At 51.1% G+C, this 18,761-nt stretch overlaps 6 protein-coding genes across 6 annotated transcripts; 3 read left to right on the top strand and 3 right to left on the bottom strand.

Annotated features, from left to right (window-relative positions):
- Positions 1-968: 968 nt before the first annotated feature.
- Positions 969-2,054, top strand: PV10_03634 (uncharacterized protein; the record flags this gene model as incomplete). Its single annotated transcript, XM_016368108.1, has 1 exon — positions 969-2,054. The coding sequence occupies one exon, from the start codon at positions 969-971 to the stop codon at positions 2,052-2,054; it is 1,086 nt and encodes a 361-aa protein (XP_016227626.1).
- Positions 2,055-2,982: 928 nt separating this feature from the next.
- PV10_03633 (uncharacterized protein) lies at positions 2,983-7,930 on the top strand. The gene has a single exon (XM_016368107.1). The coding sequence runs from the start codon at positions 3,384-3,386 to the stop codon at positions 7,644-7,646; it is 4,263 nt and encodes a 1,420-aa protein (XP_016227625.1). The 5' UTR covers positions 2,983-3,383; the 3' UTR covers positions 7,647-7,930.
- PV10_03632 (uncharacterized protein) lies at positions 7,846-9,928 on the bottom strand. Its single transcript, XM_016368106.1, has 2 exons — positions 8,958-9,928; positions 7,846-8,898 (listed from the first exon to the last, which is right to left on the bottom strand). Exons 1-2 carry the CDS (start codon positions 9,195-9,197, stop codon positions 8,152-8,154), a joined length of 987 nt encoding a protein of 328 aa, XP_016227624.1. The 5' UTR covers positions 9,198-9,928; the 3' UTR covers positions 7,846-8,151.
- Positions 9,929-12,464: 2,536 nt separating this feature from the next.
- Positions 12,465-14,709, bottom strand: PV10_03631 (uncharacterized protein). Its single transcript, XM_016368105.1, has 2 exons — positions 13,857-14,709; positions 12,465-13,795 (listed from the first exon to the last, which is right to left on the bottom strand). Exons 1-2 carry the CDS (start codon positions 14,024-14,026, stop codon positions 12,580-12,582), a joined length of 1,386 nt encoding a protein of 461 aa, XP_016227623.1. The 5' UTR covers positions 14,027-14,709; the 3' UTR covers positions 12,465-12,579.
- PV10_03630 (uncharacterized protein) lies at positions 14,701-15,960 on the bottom strand. Its single transcript, XM_016368104.1, has one exon. It carries the CDS (start codon positions 15,755-15,757, stop codon positions 15,380-15,382), a length of 378 nt encoding a protein of 125 aa, XP_016227622.1. The 5' UTR covers positions 15,758-15,960; the 3' UTR covers positions 14,701-15,379.
- A 384-nt stretch (positions 15,961-16,344) lies between these two features.
- PV10_03629 (uncharacterized protein) lies at positions 16,345-18,127 on the top strand. Its single transcript, XM_016368103.1, has 3 exons — positions 16,345-17,587; positions 17,646-17,736; positions 17,803-18,127. The coding sequence occupies exons 1-3, from the start codon at positions 17,035-17,037 to the stop codon at positions 18,026-18,028; spliced, it is 870 nt and encodes a 289-aa protein (XP_016227621.1). The 5' UTR covers positions 16,345-17,034; the 3' UTR covers positions 18,029-18,127.
- Positions 18,128-18,761: the final 634 nt, after the last annotated feature.

Raw genomic sequence — 18,761 nt, 5'->3', positions numbered from 1 at the left:
TGGGTGACTCGCTCCTTACAGTCGCTCTAAATCGTCAGAGATAAGCGTTTGGAAGTGAAATGCTTGGGGATTGCTTGGAGGCAATATCCGCACTGCCAAGCGTGGGAGGCCCTGGGGAGACCACAGGCTAGGGGCCGAGGGGCGTCGAGAATCGCCGCCTAGAAGTCAGTGACGCAGTGGCTTCTAGGGAAGGTTAGATCCCTTGGGGGTGTCATGCGCGGTCTGTTGTCAACCTGACGCCCAGAGATCTGAGGTGGAAACTGTTGTTGGTGGGTGGAGCGGGTCCTACAGGAAAGGTGCACACTGGACAACCCCACTCCGAACCAGTGATGAGTGGTGAGTGATGTAACTAGAGTACCTACCTAGTACTGTGAACATCTTCTGTAGAGGTGTGGAATGCGGGCATCCTGTAGTTCTACATACTTTTATAATTGGAAGAAAAAAATAATGTTGCCTGTTAATCCTTGTTAGACCAAGGAATGACAAACAATCGCCTCACAGGTTGGTGTGTAATTGGCCCGTCCGTCCATCGTTGTGCCAAATGTCAAACGAGCAGCGACTTGCCAACAAGGTGACAAGCAAGGTCGAGGTAATGCTAGGTACCTAGGTACTTGATATACATCGCTCGTGGCTTGCAGGAATATTCGTGGATTGGTACCTCCTTCCTACTACCTAGCTAGGTACCTCTAAGTAGGTACATAGTATCCTCAGGTGCTGCATGGTCGAACGCACCCAGAGCAGACGGAACTAACCTCCGATTTCTCTACTTAGTGTCCACCTGCCTAAGGCTTACCCCGCATCCCAGGAACCAATAGGTACCTGATCTAGTTTTACTCCCAGAAGTACCAGCTTCTATCCACCCAGCTTGATCAACATGTTGAGATCCCACCGTCTTCGGTCAGATGATCTCTGTGACTCCTTCCAACGTGGATTATAGTCTACGCTGACATCTGATCACTATTTAAGTGATGAGCAATGACGACGACGGGAAGCAGCCTGGTGATCAATTGCAATGTGAACTCAAGGCGTCCATCCGACGAGCGCATCAAGCCAAAAAACCCTTCATTACACATCTCAATGCAGACACCACCTGGTTATTGTCATTACCATACCCAGAGCCCTCGTTGTCACCTAGAGGTCGATCTCGCTACAATATCTTGATTGATCCCTGGTTGAAGGGAACTCAGGAAGACGTAGCAGGCTGGTTCTCCAAGCAATGGCATTCGGTCAAGAGCAGTGTTGAATCGGCAACTGAACTTGATGACCTACTACGTCAAGCTGAGAGGCTGGAGCAATGTGATTCTGACTGCTATGTGGGCGATGATGACAGAATACCATCCATGAACATCGCCTGCAATCGAGTGGACGGGATTCTGATATCGCATGAGTTTACTGATCACTGCCACCGTGCCACATTGCTCGACTTTGATGCCGACATCCCAGTGTATGCCTCGACCAAGGCGGCACAATTGATCCGATCATGGAAGCATTTCAATCGAGTGGTCCAGATACCGCCTTTTGACGAGAAGCACGGCTGGTCAAGCCATGGCCATGGTGACTGGCCATGGCCTTCGTGGGTTAACATCAGCAGGATCACCACTCGATTCGACGCTTTGGCCTATCACTCTGCCATGGTAATATGTGTGAGGCCAAGAGCCCACAGAGATACAACAGATGCATACATTTACTCTCCTCATGGCATCGAAGCGTCATCAGTGTCCAAATTGATGCATACTCGGCCCCCTCTTAATGTTGTGGCCTTCCTGCATGGCTTACATGACGTCTCAATTGCCAATCACAAACAACTCAACTTGGGGGCTGTCAATGCTATCAAGGCACAACGGACGATCTTGGCCAAGTACTGGATTGGTACACACGACGAAGAAAAGCCCGGATCTGGCCTGATAGCACCGTTATTACAGCGCAAGGTGTGGAGCGTTGTTGATGCATTGGCCAGCATCCGCCACAGTGAATCTGATATGGGGCGAGAAGCATGGCTCCAGAGGATGGAGTGTGTAGAATTGGCCAACGGCGAGTCGTTTCTGCTAGAGTGAAGGCGAAGGAGAGAAGGGGAGGGTGTTTGTTCAGATTAGGACAATGTTACCTAAGGTAGGTAGGTAGCTAGATAGTAGCAAAGAATGTATTGTGAAGTCGCTCCAGGTCACGCATTTGGGGGGAGGCAGGAAGGGTAGATGTAGGGCCCAGAAGCCCAACCTGAGGGTCATATTATCAGCTACACGAATCCTCCGAAGTACCTTAAGGTACCCTCCAGGTTCCCACCGACCCTTGACCTATGCGATGCGCGAAACTCGATCGCTGGTAAAGAGGGCCGAGTTGGGCCACCGGAGGACCAAGAAGACCGGCCAATGGGGCCGAGGGGCGAGCGGCCCTCGGGCCACTGGGGCTCCAATCCTCTATTGTTCTTCGCCATCCTTGCCACTCCTTGCACTCCTCGCTAACAACGGCTCTGGAGGCTCAATCTCTAACATTTTCACTGGTCAACATCATCCATCACAACCAACAACATTCATTCAGACCGGAACGACATTCGCTCGTTACACAAGTACCTACTAAATTGTGAACCCAGAGTGGCCCAAGGATGCAAAGATTACATGAGCCATCATCTTCCTCGTCCTCTGAGAATCAGCGTCGAGATCTATAAACACCTTGAGGAGGGATCATCCTCCCCGCCATGTCATGGCATGGCATGGCACACGTTAGCATGCCTTTGTTCAAATTCCCATCTCTGTCCACATGCAGATCCACCGTACTTATAACAACCATAACCCTATACCATTCCCTTTCATTCCTTCAAGTCCTACCGTGGCCGCCGTTTGGCACTTGGACCACCTTCCCAATCCCAATTTCAAAACTCCAAAAAGCCTTGGTAAAGCTAACGTGCTTGGAGTTAGGACTCCATTGCCCAAAGCTAATTACGACTCGGAGTAAAAGGGAGGATAGTCGACTACCAGAGTCACAGTCCAGCGACTCCCGTACTTTACCAGGCACGCCTTGTTCTGCACCATCGCCACACTGCGCTACAATATCCGACTCATCAAACCAGTCCAGCCTCCACTTCGTCCGCTCATCCACATCAATCCCGAATCACCACATCTTATTAGACTTTACTTTATTTCGCATCACCCAAACTCTCAGCGCATTTCTACTCACTCACCTTTTTCTCCGTCTACCTCTTCCTGTCCCATTCCAAATCTATTCAACCTCACGCTTCGTGAGCTCATACAAGGAACGAAACCTCCACCCCGCCATCGTCTTTAAGCACTTTTATCCTCACACACCTCCCCGCCTTAACGTCTTTACGCTGTCGACGCTGGCTCTGGTGCTGGCTGATTCTGCTACCTTTGTATGCCCATTCTTTATTCATGACATTCGACCGCGCCTCGACCCAACAATCCAACTCACGACCAGGAGAACGCATTGAAAGCACGCCACCAATCCCATCCACGCAGGAGGATCTACCATCGCCATCCTTGAAACGTGCTCACACTCCCACACTCACCACTTCACCCTCTTTCCAACCTCCAGTCGCCAAACAGCTCAAACATAGCCTGTTCGGCCCTCCTGCATATACCAATGACTTGATCAAAGGACACTGGGGTCCAAGGGCCCGCAAGAAGGAGGACTCCCACCGGCCGCTTTCACAACCACCCCGGCCTTCTAGTCCTGTCTTTGACCAGTTGTCCCTCCTGGGTGTTGCGGCCAACGCTGCTCTCAGTCAGGCAGATAGCATGGCCGGCCCACAATCTTCCTCCGATCCCAGTCCAGTCAAGAACGCACCTGCGTCCTCTATTCCCATCCGAACTTCACCTCAATCAAGTCGCTCTGGCAGCGAACGTTACCCCACTCCAACCCATCCCCCTAATTCCGACCCCCATTCACCGCCAGGCATTCAGCTGTTACACTCCACGTCTCTTGTCGAATACCTACAACAAGATGACCGTCCGACTCTAGTCGTCGACCTTGCCGACCACTTCGCCGCAGCTACCTCGGGCTTACGACCCGTCTTTGTTAATGGAGCACTGAAATCACGCACGGCCTTGTTCGACCATATCCGTGGCCGCTCTGAGGATCCTACTCTCCTTCTTGACCTCGGAACCCCCTTCAACGATTTCAAAGCCTGGGCCCTAAGCCCTCTGACCGAGCCGGACATTGTCGCAACATTCCCTTTTGGTGGCTTCTTATGGCAGTCGCGCCTGATCCGCCAGCGCCTCCGTGTCATTCATGGAACACCCCTTGCGGCGTCGCCGCCCTCCATGGCCGATGGACAGCATCGTCCCATCATGCATCAATACCAGGGCCTTGGTTCTGCCTCCTCCGCAGCCTCCAATCGACCGGACGCCTCGTCCAGAAGCTATTTTGACATCCCCGCTACAACCAGTGGAGATTTGCCCCAAACCCTCCAGAATCTTGTCACTCAAGGCGATGCCTCTTCCGATTCGGACGACAACCCGGAACCATCTTCCTCGACCAAGACCCCGCATGTCAACAGTGCTCCCTCGGAACTCCCTCTTCCCACTGCTATCTCGGCGTCACTCTCTCCGCCAGTGGATCTATATCGAGACCCAATCGTGACGGGGACTCTCCCATCCCAGGGATTTTTTGACTGGACACGCTTACCCTTATCCCCTTCTCTACCAGACCATGTTCGCTTCGCGAGGAGCATCGATTGGAACAAGACCAGCCTAGGTCCCATTGACCAGTGGTCAGTCGATCTACGTGGCATGTGCAACCTGATCATGGCGAGCCCACATCCATCTGCCATGTATTGGGGCCGAGAACACGTCGCCATATACAATGAAGCCTACATTCTCCTTGCCGGTCAAAAGCACCCCGCACTCATGGGCAGCCGATACCGCGACGCCTGGGCCGAAATCTGGGATGCCCTCGACTCGGTCTTTGACAATGCCTTTGAAAATGCCCAAGCGACCATGAAGGACGACGACTGCCTCTTCATTGTGCGCAATGGCTTTTTGGAAGAAACATATTTCTCCTGGTCCATCATTCCCTTGATCGGCGACAACGGCGCAGTCGTCGGCTTGTACAACCCCGCCTTTGAGAAGACCCGACGGAAAATTGCAGAGCGGCGAATGCTGACCTTGCGCGAGATCGGCGAGAGGACTGCCGCTGCCCGCCATGTCAACCAGTTCTGGGGTCTGCTGCTCGAGGGTTTGGAGTACAATGAGCTCGACGCTCCACTCGTCCTGATCTACTCCTTGAATGACGATTTGACTGACAGTGAGGCAACCTCGTCAAGTTCAAGTGGCGCCGCGTCAACCAAGGTTTGCTCTCTGGAAGGCAGTCTTGGTGTGCCCCCTGGTCACCAAGCCGCTCCTTCCATCATAGATTTGAAGACAAGCACAAAGGGGTTTGCAGCATCTTTCAGGCAAGCGTTGACGACAGACAGACCTATTGTATTACAAGTTGAAGACGGCACTCTAGACCCAGGCCTCCTGGAAGGCATTGAATGGAGGGGTTTTGGTGATCCCTCCAAAACCGTCGTAATCGCGCCAATTCACCCCACCACCGGTGAGTCGACTTTGGGCTTTCTTGTCATGGCCACCAATCCCCGTCGGCCCTACGATGAAGACTATGATCTTTTTGTGCAACTCCTCGGCCGTCAGCTTGCTACGTCCATTGCTTCGGTTATTCTCTTTGAAGATGAAATAAAGAAAAGCGAAAAGGCGGCACAACTGGCCGCCCAAGACAGAATTGAGCTTAACAATCAGCTTGTCGCCCGAACGCAGCAAGCTGTCGAGGCAGAGCAAAAATTCACCAGGATGGCCGAACTCGCTCCCGTTGGAATGTTCATTGGCAGTACGGATGGCGACATAGGTTTTGTCAACGACGCGTGGTACGACCTCTCATCGTACCCCCGAGGTGTCCAGGTTCATGCCGAATGGATCAAGTACATTGTCGAAGAAGATCAGCCAAAGGTTCTGGAAATGTGGGCCAGCATGCTCAAGCAGAAACGCCCGGTATCCATGGAATTCCGGTTCAAGACCCCATGGTGCGACAAACTAGGCAACAAAGGCCCTACCTGGGTACTCATCAGTATTTCCCCTGAGCGCGATGAAGATGGTCATGTGAGGCGAATCCTTGGCTCCATGACGGACATCAGTGCCCAGAAGTTCTCTGAAAACCTGCAAACTCGCAGGATGGAGGAAGCTGTCGAATTGAAAAGGCAACAAGAACGCTACATTGACACAACCTCCCATGAGATGCGCAATCCGCTTTCCGCCATTCTCCAGTCCGCCGACTCCATCACAGCTTCTTTGGCCGACCTGCTCGAGCTCGACAACCTAACTGCAATTCAGAGAGACATGATTGATAGTACCATCGACTCTGCACAAACCATCACCCTGTGTGCCCAGCACCAGAAAAGAATCGTCGATGACGTTCTCACTCTATCTAAGCTTGATTCGGCCATGATGGCAGTCACCCCTGTGGACACTCAGCCAGTTGCTGTGACCCAAAAAGTGTTGAAAATGTTTGAGGCTGAGTTAAAAACTGGGGACATCACCTTTGAACTCGACCTTGACTCGTCATTTGATGAATTGAATGCTCATTGGGTCCGTCTCGATCCTCATCGGCTCTCGCAGGTTTTGATCAATCTCTTCACCAATGCCATCAAGTTCACCACCATGCAAGAGAACCGTGCTATCCGAATGCACATTGCTGCCTCTATGGAAAAACCATCCAAGGAAGACAAGTGGAAGTTAACCTACATCCCGTCCCCGTCGTCAAAGGACAAGGATATCACCGCTGCCGCCGAATGGGGATTGGGCGAGATTGTCTATATTCATTTTGCCGTTCAGGACACTGGTCGAGGGCTAGACGAGTTGGAAAAGAAGCAGCTTTTTCAGCGTTTCCAACAAGCTAGTCCTCGCACTCATGTCACATATGGGGGGTCAGGACTGGGACTTTTCATCTCTCGTGAGCTCGTCGAACTTCAAGGAGGCGAAATTGGCGTGGCATCGGAAAGCGGCAAGGGTAGTGTCTTTGCCTTTTATGTCAAAACTCGCCGGTCCACCCAACCACCAGGCCCTATAGACATGTCGACCTCGGCCCCGTCCAGCAGAAAAGGCTCCAGGACGACTCATCTCACCCGAACAAAGTCACAATTATTGGCTCCGTCACAAGGCGCTTCTACCCCTTTGGATCACTCATCAACAAGCTCGTCTTTAGGACAGTTAAAACTCAGTGTGCTTGTGGTGGAAGACAATTTGATCAACCAAAAGGTCCTGGCCAGCCAGCTCCAGAAAATCGGCTGTGTTGTGTATGTCGCCAACCATGGCGCAGAAGCCATTGAGCGCATCAAACACTCCAAGTTCAGTCGTGACCACATAACAGACGGGGTGGACATCGATATAGTGCTCATGGATCTTGAGATGCCGGTGATGGATGGACAAACCTGCGCCAGGAAACTTCGTGAAATGCAGACCTCTGGGGAACTGGTTTCGCATATCCCAGTCATTGCTGTCACTGCCAACGCAAGAGCAGAGCAGATAGAAATGACCTTGAGAAGCGGGATCGACGATGTCGTCAGCAAGCCTTTCCGCATACCGGAATTGGTCCCCAAGATGAAGGACATTGTGCGCAAGTTTTTGGAGCAAGACAAGACCTAATACAGGGCGCTTTGTTTTGTTGCGAGTGAGGGCCTCCTTGTGGAATGTCTGAATCTGCCCGTTTGGCATTGCCGATACGGCAAACACCAAGTAATAGAAGATTATCCACGAGTTGAGGGACGCCAGCATTTATGGGAGGAAGTCATGATAATGTCGAGACACGAGAAAACACTTTATGCTATGAAGTTGAACAGTGTTTGGACATTAAAGCAGGGAACTGACTGTTACATTGTAGATACTGACATATACGACTGTGTATAAATAGAAACCAATCAAGATCTACGTGATTGACTGAGCCTTCAAAATTTCAACCAAAGGCCACGAATGGTGCAGGAGAGCCCGCGCTTGTCAATAGGGAGACTGCGGTGTCAGAGCAGGGCATGACAGTGCTCTTACAGCTTGTTGATGACTCCCGACAAGTCGGGGGGAGTTGACAGATCATCCTTTCGTGGGTGAACGAGCAGCGATCATACCAGACGACACACGGGCAGAAAGGTGTGTTGGATCAAAGAATTGATGGTGAGACACACTGTGCATAGTAAGGATTCCATTCCTTGCAGGTGAGACCAGCGGCACACGTCGTTGGGCCCACGTATTCAAGTCCTCCGCATTGCAACCATTCGCCGACAATGACACCACCAGTTGGGGGTGCTGTGCTTGAAGTGGCAGGGGGAGGAGAATCGGTTGACGGGGCTGAAGTGGTCGAAGTAGTCAAAGTGGTTGCTGGAATGACGGAGGTTTGGAGCGTAGTTGGAGTCGGTGCCGTAGGAGGGACCGGGTCGGTGCCTGATGAAGTGCCATCCCACACCGGTGGTCCTGGAATTGTATAGGATGTGACGCCATTGTACAAGTCAAATAGAATACCAGGATCATTGGCAGAGTAGATGCCAGGAATTGTTGACCCCGATGGCAGAGGAGTGGTGCCAGAAGAAGTGATCTCGATCTGGATGCAGCCCGGGTAGAACTGAGCACCATTGAGAAAGAATCCTTCGTGGAGAGCGATGATCTCGGCCCGTAGAAGATATTCACCAGCAGGGATATCTGGAATGATGATTGAGTGGATGCCTCGGTTCTTGATCAGTTTGTCAACCGCAAAGCTACCGTCAAAGCCGTCCTCGTAGATCTTGACCCAACCATTGCCAGCGGTGCCTTCAGTCGTGGGAGCAATGTAGACAAGCACAGGGCCCTGATGAGATGGGTCGATAATGTCATCCTCGGGGCCTGCCGTATTGTGGTGCCATTCAAAGCTGAACTGAGAGGACATCAATCATTTGGGCTCTTGAATGACTGCTTTGTATAGGCAAGACATACCTTATCCCCAGCCTTGACAGAGAGCGTCTTGGCTACTGGGAAATTATTCACATTGCAGATCATATCCTTGGAGGTGACATCCACCAGTGGTGAATTGTTCGGAGGTGCCCGAATATATCCAGCTGCAGAATCGCCACGACCTTGATCGATGTCGTTGATGTGAGCATTGAATATGGTAGCATGGCTCGAGGCTAGCTTCGCAGTAGCCGCAAGGGTGAGAAGACCCAGAGACTTGAACATGTCTGCTGTTATGGACCAAACAACGAAGACGTGGGGAATGAAAGGGATGAACGACTTGGCTGAGAGAGTGACTTTTTGTTGGAACGAATGGATGTCGACCGGCGACGGGCAGCTCACAGAGGCCGTAAAGAATGGCAAAGTGGGAATGGCAGTTTGAACCTGGAAAGCAGTAATTGACTACGAAGAACTCACCGGGCCTTTATACTTCTGTGGTGTTGAAGCCCGTGCCATTTGGAGACACGATTAGAGGCTGGAGCAGGAAACTTGTGAGCCCCTGAAGGGCAACCAAATGGCTTTGTGGATTCTGTAATTTCGCAAAAGCGTAGTCCTCGGAAAGACCAAGAGATAGAATGGCATCAGAAACCAAGTACGCATGGCCTGCGAGGACAGAGAACACCGATGTTGAACAAAGGGCCAACAGTAAGATTGATAGCAGTCCACCGAGAAATAAACAACAGAACGTCGGCCTGTTTCTCCGTAACGTAGCTAGTTAGTCCAGGTCGAGAATAGAATGGCCAAGCTGTCGGTATCGCGAAGCGGTGCCGATGGTGACTGGCAAGGCTTGGACCAGCATGGGTGTGTTTCAAGTGTTGCATAACAGGTATTCTGTAGGCTTCAAAGTTTAAAGTTCGGCTCGCCATGGATGGCGAAGTTCTGGCCAGGCGTTTGTATGATAGCAACCGAAAAGGAGTACAACCAGACAAGTCACTTCAAAGCTCAGAAGAGTGACCATCCAGGGACCAGGATCAATCCTCAAGTTTGAATGTGCATTCCGGATTGGAAGTCATAATTAGTAGATGCATGAATAAATTCGATGTCGGAGAACATCCACCTGTCAGCTGGTGGTTACGGAGTAGTCAACGGGAAGCGGGTGAGGTAATTGCTAAGCAACATATCGGCTGTTCGGCTGATTCGGATGTAGGCTCGTTTCATCGTCGAAGCGGGAAAACATGGCAGGGCGAGGAACTTCCACGATAGCCGATGGCGCTAATAATGACGAGAGAGATTCTTCTTGGTCCCATCAGTCTTTCGTATAGTACTGACAAGCACAGAAGTATAGCCCTTGCTGTAGCAGCGTTGGACTTGCTCCACGTTAGCGTATCGTCCGAAGGGACGAATGGGGCCACTACATAAAACAAGGCAGAGTGGTCGGAGAGGCGTGACAGTACACAACTTGTCAGCTCAAAACTGGATCAGGTAAGGGTTCACAGCTTCAACGGATAACTCATATGATAGGTCTGCTGACTGAGGATTCGAGGATGGTTCAGTGAGCAGGTGACGTGGATCGAGGGGAAGGGCAAGGTCGTAAAAAGGCATAAAAGGGGGATTTCGGTCCTGCCTAGGCCTGTGGACAGTTTCGTGATGGCGTTGATGGCATATCTCCTTCACCACCACCACTCTCTCTAGGGTCGGCATGACCGTTGGTCGTGGCGGGGCAATAACGTTGACGGAGATTAGGACAAGGAAGTATTTTGTTTCAGAATCGTTAGGCGAAATTTCTGGTGCGATTCTCAGCTGGTCCGTCGGCAAGTGGTGTCCATGGACAAACCCATGACGCTGCCTGTGAGAGGGATCTTTGCAACAAGTAAGAAGAAGCCAGTGATTTAGAGAGATCCCATAATGTTCCACAATTGTAGTTGATTGCCTGGTCTGTGGTCTGTGGTCTATGGTGAGATTTTTGAATGATTCATGTTGAGTTGGTCGATGGATTTCGGGGGGGCGCCAAGGCCATAGTGAGCAAGCCACATCAAAGCCACTTTCTGGCGCCACATATCATCATCATTCATCACGACCTCAAGATCGTGGAACTCATCAGATTGACATGTCACATATCTCAACAATGATGATTTGAACTGCATGCATACCTGGATTCCTGACCGAGTAGAACAAGGATTATACGACCATGCAAGTCACCCTGCCCAGACTCTGTGTTAGTCGCATTATATCCAGAATCCCAAGCACTGTTGTCCCCAGTCTTGGTCCCAATAGTCCACTATCTCTCGCCCACTTTCCTCCCCTTCTGAGCGCAGCATCTTCAAGCTTCCGGACCCCATCTCCACTGCGTCAATCCTGTCGAGTGTCGAGAGTGGCTGACTTCTGTACAAGCTCCAAGTCGTCTCTGGGCGCAAGTCACACCTATAGACAGCAAGCCCAGGTAAAGTCATCAACAGACTCTTCCGACCCTGAAGTTTCCACCAATGGAAGGATTACCTGCGCCCTCTACAATCGATCCGGTCAGCTCACGGCAGAGCACAAACCACTCACCAAGACCGAGATCGCTCAACAATTTGACCTAAGGTACCGAGATCTGCGAGATGTCGACCTCAAGTCGGAAGGAAATACCCGAATCCTGATCCGACCCTCCACCATCTTGCTGCAGTTCTTTGATCTGTGTGTCATTATCCAAGCAGATGAGGCCCTTCTCGTCAATCCTACCCAGCGGTCTACTGGCCAGTCCGTCAGCAGTCTCCATCATGATTTAGAAAGACGCCTCTCTGGCATCCAAGAAGCAGCTGATGTGCCTGAATTACCTTATGAGCTTCGAGCCGTAGAAGCCGCTCTTGTCGCTGTTCTCTCAAGCTTGCGCCATGAGTTCATCCAAGTGCGAGCTGCTGCGGAGGAAAGCGCGGCTCGTTTGACTCTCGAGACGGGAGTTGCCGCAGTCGAGTTGGGACACGTCTTTGAGCATTCTCGCCATCTGGGCCGACTCGAGTCCAAAGCTCGGCTCGTCAGGCAGACGATCCGAGAATTACTTGACACGGATGAGGATCTCGCGGCTATGTACCTCTCCGACACTCTGGCAGGTCACCCCCATCAGGTGAGTGATCATCAAGAGGCAGAGTACATGCTGGAAACGTACCACAGAGCGGCCGATGCTCTGGCTGAGTCCGTCTCCAGCGTAATGGATGTCCTGAGGAAGAAGGAGATGAACTTCCGCTCGAGTTTAGCTGTACAAAGAAATCAGATCATGTTTTTGGAAGCAAGGATTGCCATTCACACACTGGGTCTCGCCGCTGGCACATTGGTTGCAGGCCTCTTTGGCATGAATCTGGTCAACTACATGGAGGATGCATCTTGGGGCTTCCCAGCCATCACAGCTTCTTGTGTTACTTTGAGCATTATCTTTTCACTGTATGGAGCTCGAAGGCTGCGCAGGATCCAGTTTCTGCGAGATGTACAACTAGCAAGAGTGCATACTCGTTGAAAAGACCAACCTACTTGCGATATTTCGCTGGTTTGGACGCATTGGATCGTACCTTCATCGGCTTAAGCATGCAACAATAATGACATTCATGAAATCTAATTTAATCTCGTCTCATGTGCAATCCCCAGTTTCGTCTGTCTACCACGACATCTGTGCTCGATATACCAGGCTTGGAACTCAAGATTGGGTGGGCACGGCCTTTCTGTCCAAGCTCTTCCGGTGGCTTCGGTACCGGTTTTCTGCCGTCGCAGCCGGTAGAGGTTCACTGACATGGCCGCCATCACCTGCTGAGTTCGGATATGCACCAGATCCATACTGATCGCTTGGGTCATGAGTGCCAAAGTTGTTGTAGCCGTTGGTTTCTGGCATTGCGGCATTGTGCTCAACATCTCCATGTCGAGGTTCTAGGTGGTGACCAGAATGATCATGGTGAGCCCCATCTGTGGCACCCGCGGCAGCGGTGTTGAAGCCATTTGCCTGACCCCTCATTCCATGCGCCGCATCAAATGGAGCACCGCCGAATGCTTCATCATAGCCCCAGCCCGCTCGTCTAGTAAACACGGCACTCTCGAATCCTCCGGCTCCTGCGGGACCAGCACCGTAAGAAAAGGGAGTATGTCTCGTCAGTGGGATGTGATTGAATCGGAAGTCCCATACCGAGGCGTAGAGCATTCGGTACGAAGAGATGGCAAAGGTGGAACCAATCACTGCTCCAGCGAGACAGTCGTACCAGTTATGGAACTCGTCAATCGTGAGAGCACCCGTAATGAGACACGCACCGAGAACGGGGGCGTAGAGAGCAATCAACTTCCAGAAGGCAGGGTGATGGTTGCTGAAAATCTTCATTTTTGCATTCAGATAGAAGTAGAGGTAGAGAAATCCAGCCCATGCGGCGGTACTATGACCCGACGGCATGGATTCGAGAGCGTCATTGATTTGATCCACGTCACCGCGACAGATGTCGCGATTGAACATGATATCCCTGAAGCCATTCCCCCCTTGTCCGCCAATGGCTGAAGGATCGGGGTCGCAGACGTCTAGGAAATGGGGCCGGAGACCTCCAATGAGCCACTTGATGAAGACCTGGAACACGGCGGCTCCGATTAAAGAGTAGAGGAGCCCGAGGATGGCATTGTTGAGGTCCCAGAATGAGCGAATGCGGATTTGCATGACCAGGAAGATGAAGATCGGGACCAAGGAAGCGAGCATGGCAGCAGCCCAGATAGGGATGATTTCCTTGCGGAGTGGATAGGCAAATTCAGGATAGACAATTTCGCCGTCGGAGAAGGTTACAGGGAACGACCGGGAGGGAGCAGGATTCGCATTGTAGACTCCGAGGCCGATGGCACCCATGGCCGCCATGGTGAGAATATCAAGCCAGGTGAATTTAAGCCTAAGTCGGGAATTAGTCAATAGATACGAAGCCGCAGTGGAACGTAGATGAGGTCATGTACCATTGTCCAAAGCTAGGTCGGCGATTGAAGTAGCCCGACTCGAGGTCGAAGAGAGGCCGTGTATTTTCTCGCGGCTGCGCACCATGTCGATGACGATGTCGTTTCTCACGCCGATGGCTTTCGCCATTGGTGAGGTGGCCCCGTTCACGACGTCTAGAGAAGATACCCATGGCCAAAACGCGTCGTCAGGGTCTAGAAAGAGGCCGAATCCTCCACTATGTAAAAGGAGAATATCGTGTAACCGGGAGACGAAGTCGTCTGAAAGTCGCCAGACTGCAGCAAGTCTTTTGTGCAAGTCTGTTGTGGGCAACGGTCCGAATTCAGAGGAAGGAACGCATGATGGGATTGAGAGAAGGTTCAGCGTCATATAGCGACTCAACTCACCTTTTCAAGAGGACAGGGAAACACACATTAGCCATCCAGAATTCTGAAAACACAGTGACGTGTGGAGGCCTAGCTTTGTTTGTGCTGGGCGGGACGAAAAGTTGGTGGTATGCCTTGATTTTGTGTTGAACATTCTAGTTTGGGGTTGAAGATGAGGAGGACATCAACCTTGATTGGGCATTTAAGGCAGATCATCACCGAAGAATCATCCACTTCCGCACCAATTGGGCGTTTGTTGGCTGTCATGGTTGTCCTTCTGGTATCCTGGTCCGTCTCCAAGCTTTGCGTATGACGTCCTGCTGTGGCTAGTGACGCTTCTTCCTATCGTCATTGTCGTGGCGCTGATATTTGAGCTCTACACAATCAGTGCAACGGTCTCTCCTTGCAGGGGGGGAGTCATCTCAAGGTATGTATCATCCTTGGTGCAAGTCGGTGTAGACGCACATATGATTCAAAGCCATTCACTTAGACATTGTATTGAATTCTTAAAATGTATCAAGCTATCATAAGCTTTCAATGAGGATCTTGGCTGTGGTCCGAGAGTCATTGGGTTGAGAGGCCCCTCGGCGCCTCGGGCGGCTGAATTGGGCGGCTTAGGCGCCGGACATCGCCCGTAGAACCAGTACCTAGGAACCTACCTCACTGAACTTTAGGTACCTATATGGAAATTACCTGCCAACCATCGGCTCTGACAGCATGACGAAGCCTTGTAACACCTCTATGCACCAATGTCAAATATCAAAGTTCTTTGAATATCCCATTATTTAGGACCAGAGTTGTGATATTTATCCAACTACACATGGATGGAGCAAATGATACACCGTTGAATCCAAGTGGACCTTTCAAGCAGTACCGAGCTCAAGCGCACACCTCAGACACTCAGGTCCAAAGGACAGGCGAGCACCATCCACCACTTTTCACAAAAATCTTCCACCCGTTAGTAGCGGGTCAAGCATGTCTGGACCATTCCAGTCATTCGTTTGAATGCCTTCATTGCTGCAAGTCGAGGCTTGACACGTCTCCGCTCCATGCCAGGGTTTGGAAACAATGATTGTCCATCTGCTCAAAGGCGCTGGCCTTTCCCGTAACCGACCTAGTGAAAACGCCGATGCCATATAAAGTAATCATGTCCCTGGGGATTATTCCAGCGTGTCAATCCAATTCATTCCTTCGAAAAGTTCCATCATCTTGTAGCAGAGACCAATATCATCGCCAGGCTCACCACCAAACATTTTGATTCGTTCAGCCTCGATGTTATACGGGCGGCCTGCTGGACCAGGGCTGCGACTCAGGTAGGTGGGAGGTTGTGGGTTGTAAGAGATTGATCCGCTCGGTAAAGATGTCATGGTCATATGAAGTGGTGTTGTCTGCCATGAAGCAACAGATATACTTGATGTTGACGAGGTATGAGAATGAGGAGATGGTGGTTGTAGGGCTGTGAAGGTTTGGTAGTTCATGGTGACGTTGCGATTTCGAGGGCGAACCCGCCTGCGGTTGTGCCTATGTCGATGTGCCATGATGAGAGTTGTGGTCAATGTGAAATGTCGAGGGACGTGCTGTGATGAGGTCAAAGGAGTGCCAGCTGTGAGCCTGTATTATAGGAAATGGCGCAGGAGAAGATAGACACGGACGTGGACGGAATCACGAGATATAAAGGTGTAGCGGTGGAACAAACCTGTACTCGTTGGGGCTGGCCTGGCCACGTGAGTCATGAGACCGCTTCAAAGGCGTGTTTCTAGAGACATTCCAATAGTATGACACGACTTGGGTAGCAGTAATACTTGCTAGGCAGCAGGAGCGATCAATGGTGTGAGAGTCTGGATTTGGTCGGACAATGGGCAAAGGTGGCGCGAGAAATGCCCGAGCCCAGACCCTCTAGCCTCAGGTGACTCATGATTTGCGTGGTATGAGCAATACGTCGTCTGCCTTTTGACAAGCCAAGGGTCTCGTGACTCACGCTCAAACCCCTTCGCTTGTATAATGGATCTGAGTATAATCACTAGGCCACGTGACATGTGTTGGTGATTGAGTCTCTGATCATTGTTCTTGAAGACGTGATCTATAACCCATGGTCAAGAACTGGCCATGTCAAGAGAAATCAGATTTCTGGACTGAGAACTCCTTGGCGGGTTTGTCCAGTCCAGTCACGTGAGTTTTGATAGGCGAGCACGTGACCTTCGTCTCTGGGGTTGTGACTGACAACTTGGCTGGGTGCTTCAATCGTCGCTCAGCGTCAAACGCAAACCTCTTACAATTTAAGTAAGTTTGGTAGAATATGCTGCACTGAAAGATAGACTTGAATAGGACCTAGAAGTTACGCTTGAACAGCTGTGAGCAGTCTGCTTCCAGCTCCGAGCTTGAGGATGTTGCTAAGAATCCTCCGAATAAATTATCTGGGTTATCATTATATCTACTGGCGGAGAACATGGAAGTAACCGGACCACGACGGACTAAGCGGATTTCAAAGAGACTCGACAAGTCATGTTGTTATTATTATTGGCACCCCTCTCTACGCTATCCTCAATACTTTGAACCCCCAGAGTGCCCATACATGGAGTTGCAGTGATCCGCGGCGCTGGTGGAGAACCCACTCCAGTCTCCAAACTTGAACCGAGGTCCGTTGAACATCAGCAACTCTGGCTCCTCTGGCGCTGGTGACTGATCAAGCATTTATCCGCGGTAACTTCAAAGCGGCCATCTCACGTTCAACCTAAAGATCTAGTTCGAGACTCATCACTTTCTCTAAACTTCTCTCAATCAATCCGTTGGCATCAACAGTATCATCGCCATCATCATGACTTCCGAAGCTGACCTCCGCGTTTCGAGCCTCTTTGGGTTCAAAGACTATGTCGTCCTTGTTACAGGTGGTGCCAGCGGCCTGGGCGAGATGGCCTCCCAGGGCTTTGTCCAGAACGGAGCTAGAGTCATCATTGCCAGCCGCAAAGAATCAGAGCTCAAGAAGGTCACGGAAAGACTCAACAAACTTGGCCCTGGCACCTGCGAGTACATCGTGGCTGACTTGAAAGACAAAGCCGGCTGCGAGTATCTCGTCAAAGAAGTGGCCAAGCGAACCGATCGACTGACTGTTCTGCTCAACAATACTGGTGTTACATGGGGCGCGCCCTATGATGATTTCCCTGAGAGTGGTTGGGATAAGGTCATGGCATTGAACGTCAAGTCCATCTTCTACACCACTCAAGGCCTGCAACCACTCCTTCTCAAGGGCACCAGCGCGGACAAGCCCTCAAGGGTCATAAATATTGCATCTGTTGCCGGTACATCTAGTCGAGATGTCACCTCGGGTGAGGATGGTGGTCTGGCCGCACCTGGCCATGGTACCTTCAGCTGTATGGATAATCGTGCTCCCCCCAAACCTCGAAGCCCTTGGCTGACTAGTTGGATTAGACGGGCCATCAAAAGCTGCATGCATTCATCTCAGCAAAATCCAGGCATCTAAGTTGGCACCATTGAACATCATGGTCAACTGCATCTGCCCGTAAGTCGATCCGCGTGTCACCTGACAATTGCCATGATCACAAAAATGACTGATTCTATTTTGTAGCGGTGTTTTCCCATCGCGAATGTCCAACTATGGCATTGAGAAATTCATCGACACTCTCCTGGAAGGGCAACCCACTGGCCGGGTTGGCAAGCCATCAGACTTTGCTGGCCTTGCACTATTCCTCAGCTCTTATGCGTCTGCACACATTACTGGCCAGGTCATCGAGATCGACGGAGGTAGCAATGTCAGTGGATGGAGATCCACAAAGAAACGTAGTAAGATTTGAGGCACGGTGAATAGTCATCTATCTGTCCATCCATCTCTACCTCGAAAAATCTAGAAATTGCATTGTACAACTATACAAAGGCTACATCTTCTGGTTTCATGGCACATTTATCAGGCGTAGGATGGAAGGACTTCAGCCATATGGTCACGTGAGCGTAGAATAGGGCGAAGCCAATGTTCCAAAGGGCAAACATGGCGTCACCTTCTCTTGGCGAAGTGGCCGAACCACCAACAAAAGCTACCAACACACACGTACTACTGACCACACTAGAGTTGGCAGGCACGGCAGGTCACTACGGAGTAGGCTCCAGGATCTCTACCTCCATTGACAGATCTGATCGATAGTCGCACGGGCGACCAGGTATCAAACCCACTGGCGCTTGTTGTTTATGTGCTCGATCCACTCTCATCAACCTCTCTTCATCGTTGCACTCATTATCGCATGGAAGACATGGGCAAGCTTCATGGTTGGGAGAGTGGAATACATGTTGCAATAGATGAAGAAATGGATCTGGGTTACTGTAGTACCTAATCACTCGGGCTACGTCCGGTGTGTCAATCAAGTTTCAGACCCGAGGAAATACAGGGGCACATTTGCAATTGTCTTCAATTGTCTCGGCGTGCACGCCAATAATGAGTCGAAACCTAAGTTAGTACCTTACCTAGAGACCGCCTACAAACGATGACAACCGGGGCCGAGGGGACCAGTGCTGCTCCCATCCACCCCCGAAACG

The sequence above is a fragment of the Exophiala mesophila genome (assembly GCF_000836275.1).
Source record: "Exophiala mesophila strain CBS 40295 unplaced genomic scaffold supercont1.2, whole genome shotgun sequence".
Classification (NCBI taxonomy): domain Eukaryota; kingdom Fungi; phylum Ascomycota; class Eurotiomycetes; order Chaetothyriales; family Herpotrichiellaceae; genus Exophiala; species Exophiala mesophila.
The sequence above is the reverse complement of the archived record's forward strand: the minus strand, read 5'-3'. Positions and strand labels throughout refer to the sequence as shown.

Coding starts and splice junctions, on each gene's coding strand:
- PV10_03633 (XM_016368107.1), top strand. CDS start 3,384: ATGACATTCGACCGCGCCTCGACCCAACAATCCAACTCACGACCAGGA.
- PV10_03632 (XM_016368106.1), bottom strand. CDS start 9,197: ATGTTCAAGTCTCTGGGTCTTCTCACCCTTGCGGCTACTGCGAAGCTA. Junction 8,899..8,957: donor CTGTCAAGGCTGGGGATAAG/GTATGTCTTGCC, acceptor ATGTCCTCTCAG/TTCAGCTTTGAATGGCACCA.
- PV10_03631 (XM_016368105.1), bottom strand. CDS start 14,026: ATGGGTATCTTCTCTAGACGTCGTGAACGGGGCCACCTCACCAATGGC. Junction 13,796..13,856: donor CGACCTAGCTTTGGACAATG/GTACATGACCTC, acceptor TTCCCGACTTAG/GCTTAAATTCACCTGGCTTG.
- PV10_03630 (XM_016368104.1), bottom strand. CDS start 15,757: ATGGCACATCGACATAGGCACAACCGCAGGCGGGTTCGCCCTCGAAAT.
- PV10_03629 (XM_016368103.1), top strand. CDS start 17,035: ATGACTTCCGAAGCTGACCTCCGCGTTTCGAGCCTCTTTGGGTTCAAA. Junction 17,588..17,645: donor TGGCCATGGTACCTTCAGCT/GTATGGATAATC, acceptor TAGTTGGATTAG/ACGGGCCATCAAAAGCTGCA. Junction 17,737..17,802: donor ATGGTCAACTGCATCTGCCC/GTAAGTCGATCC, acceptor TCTATTTTGTAG/CGGTGTTTTCCCATCGCGAA.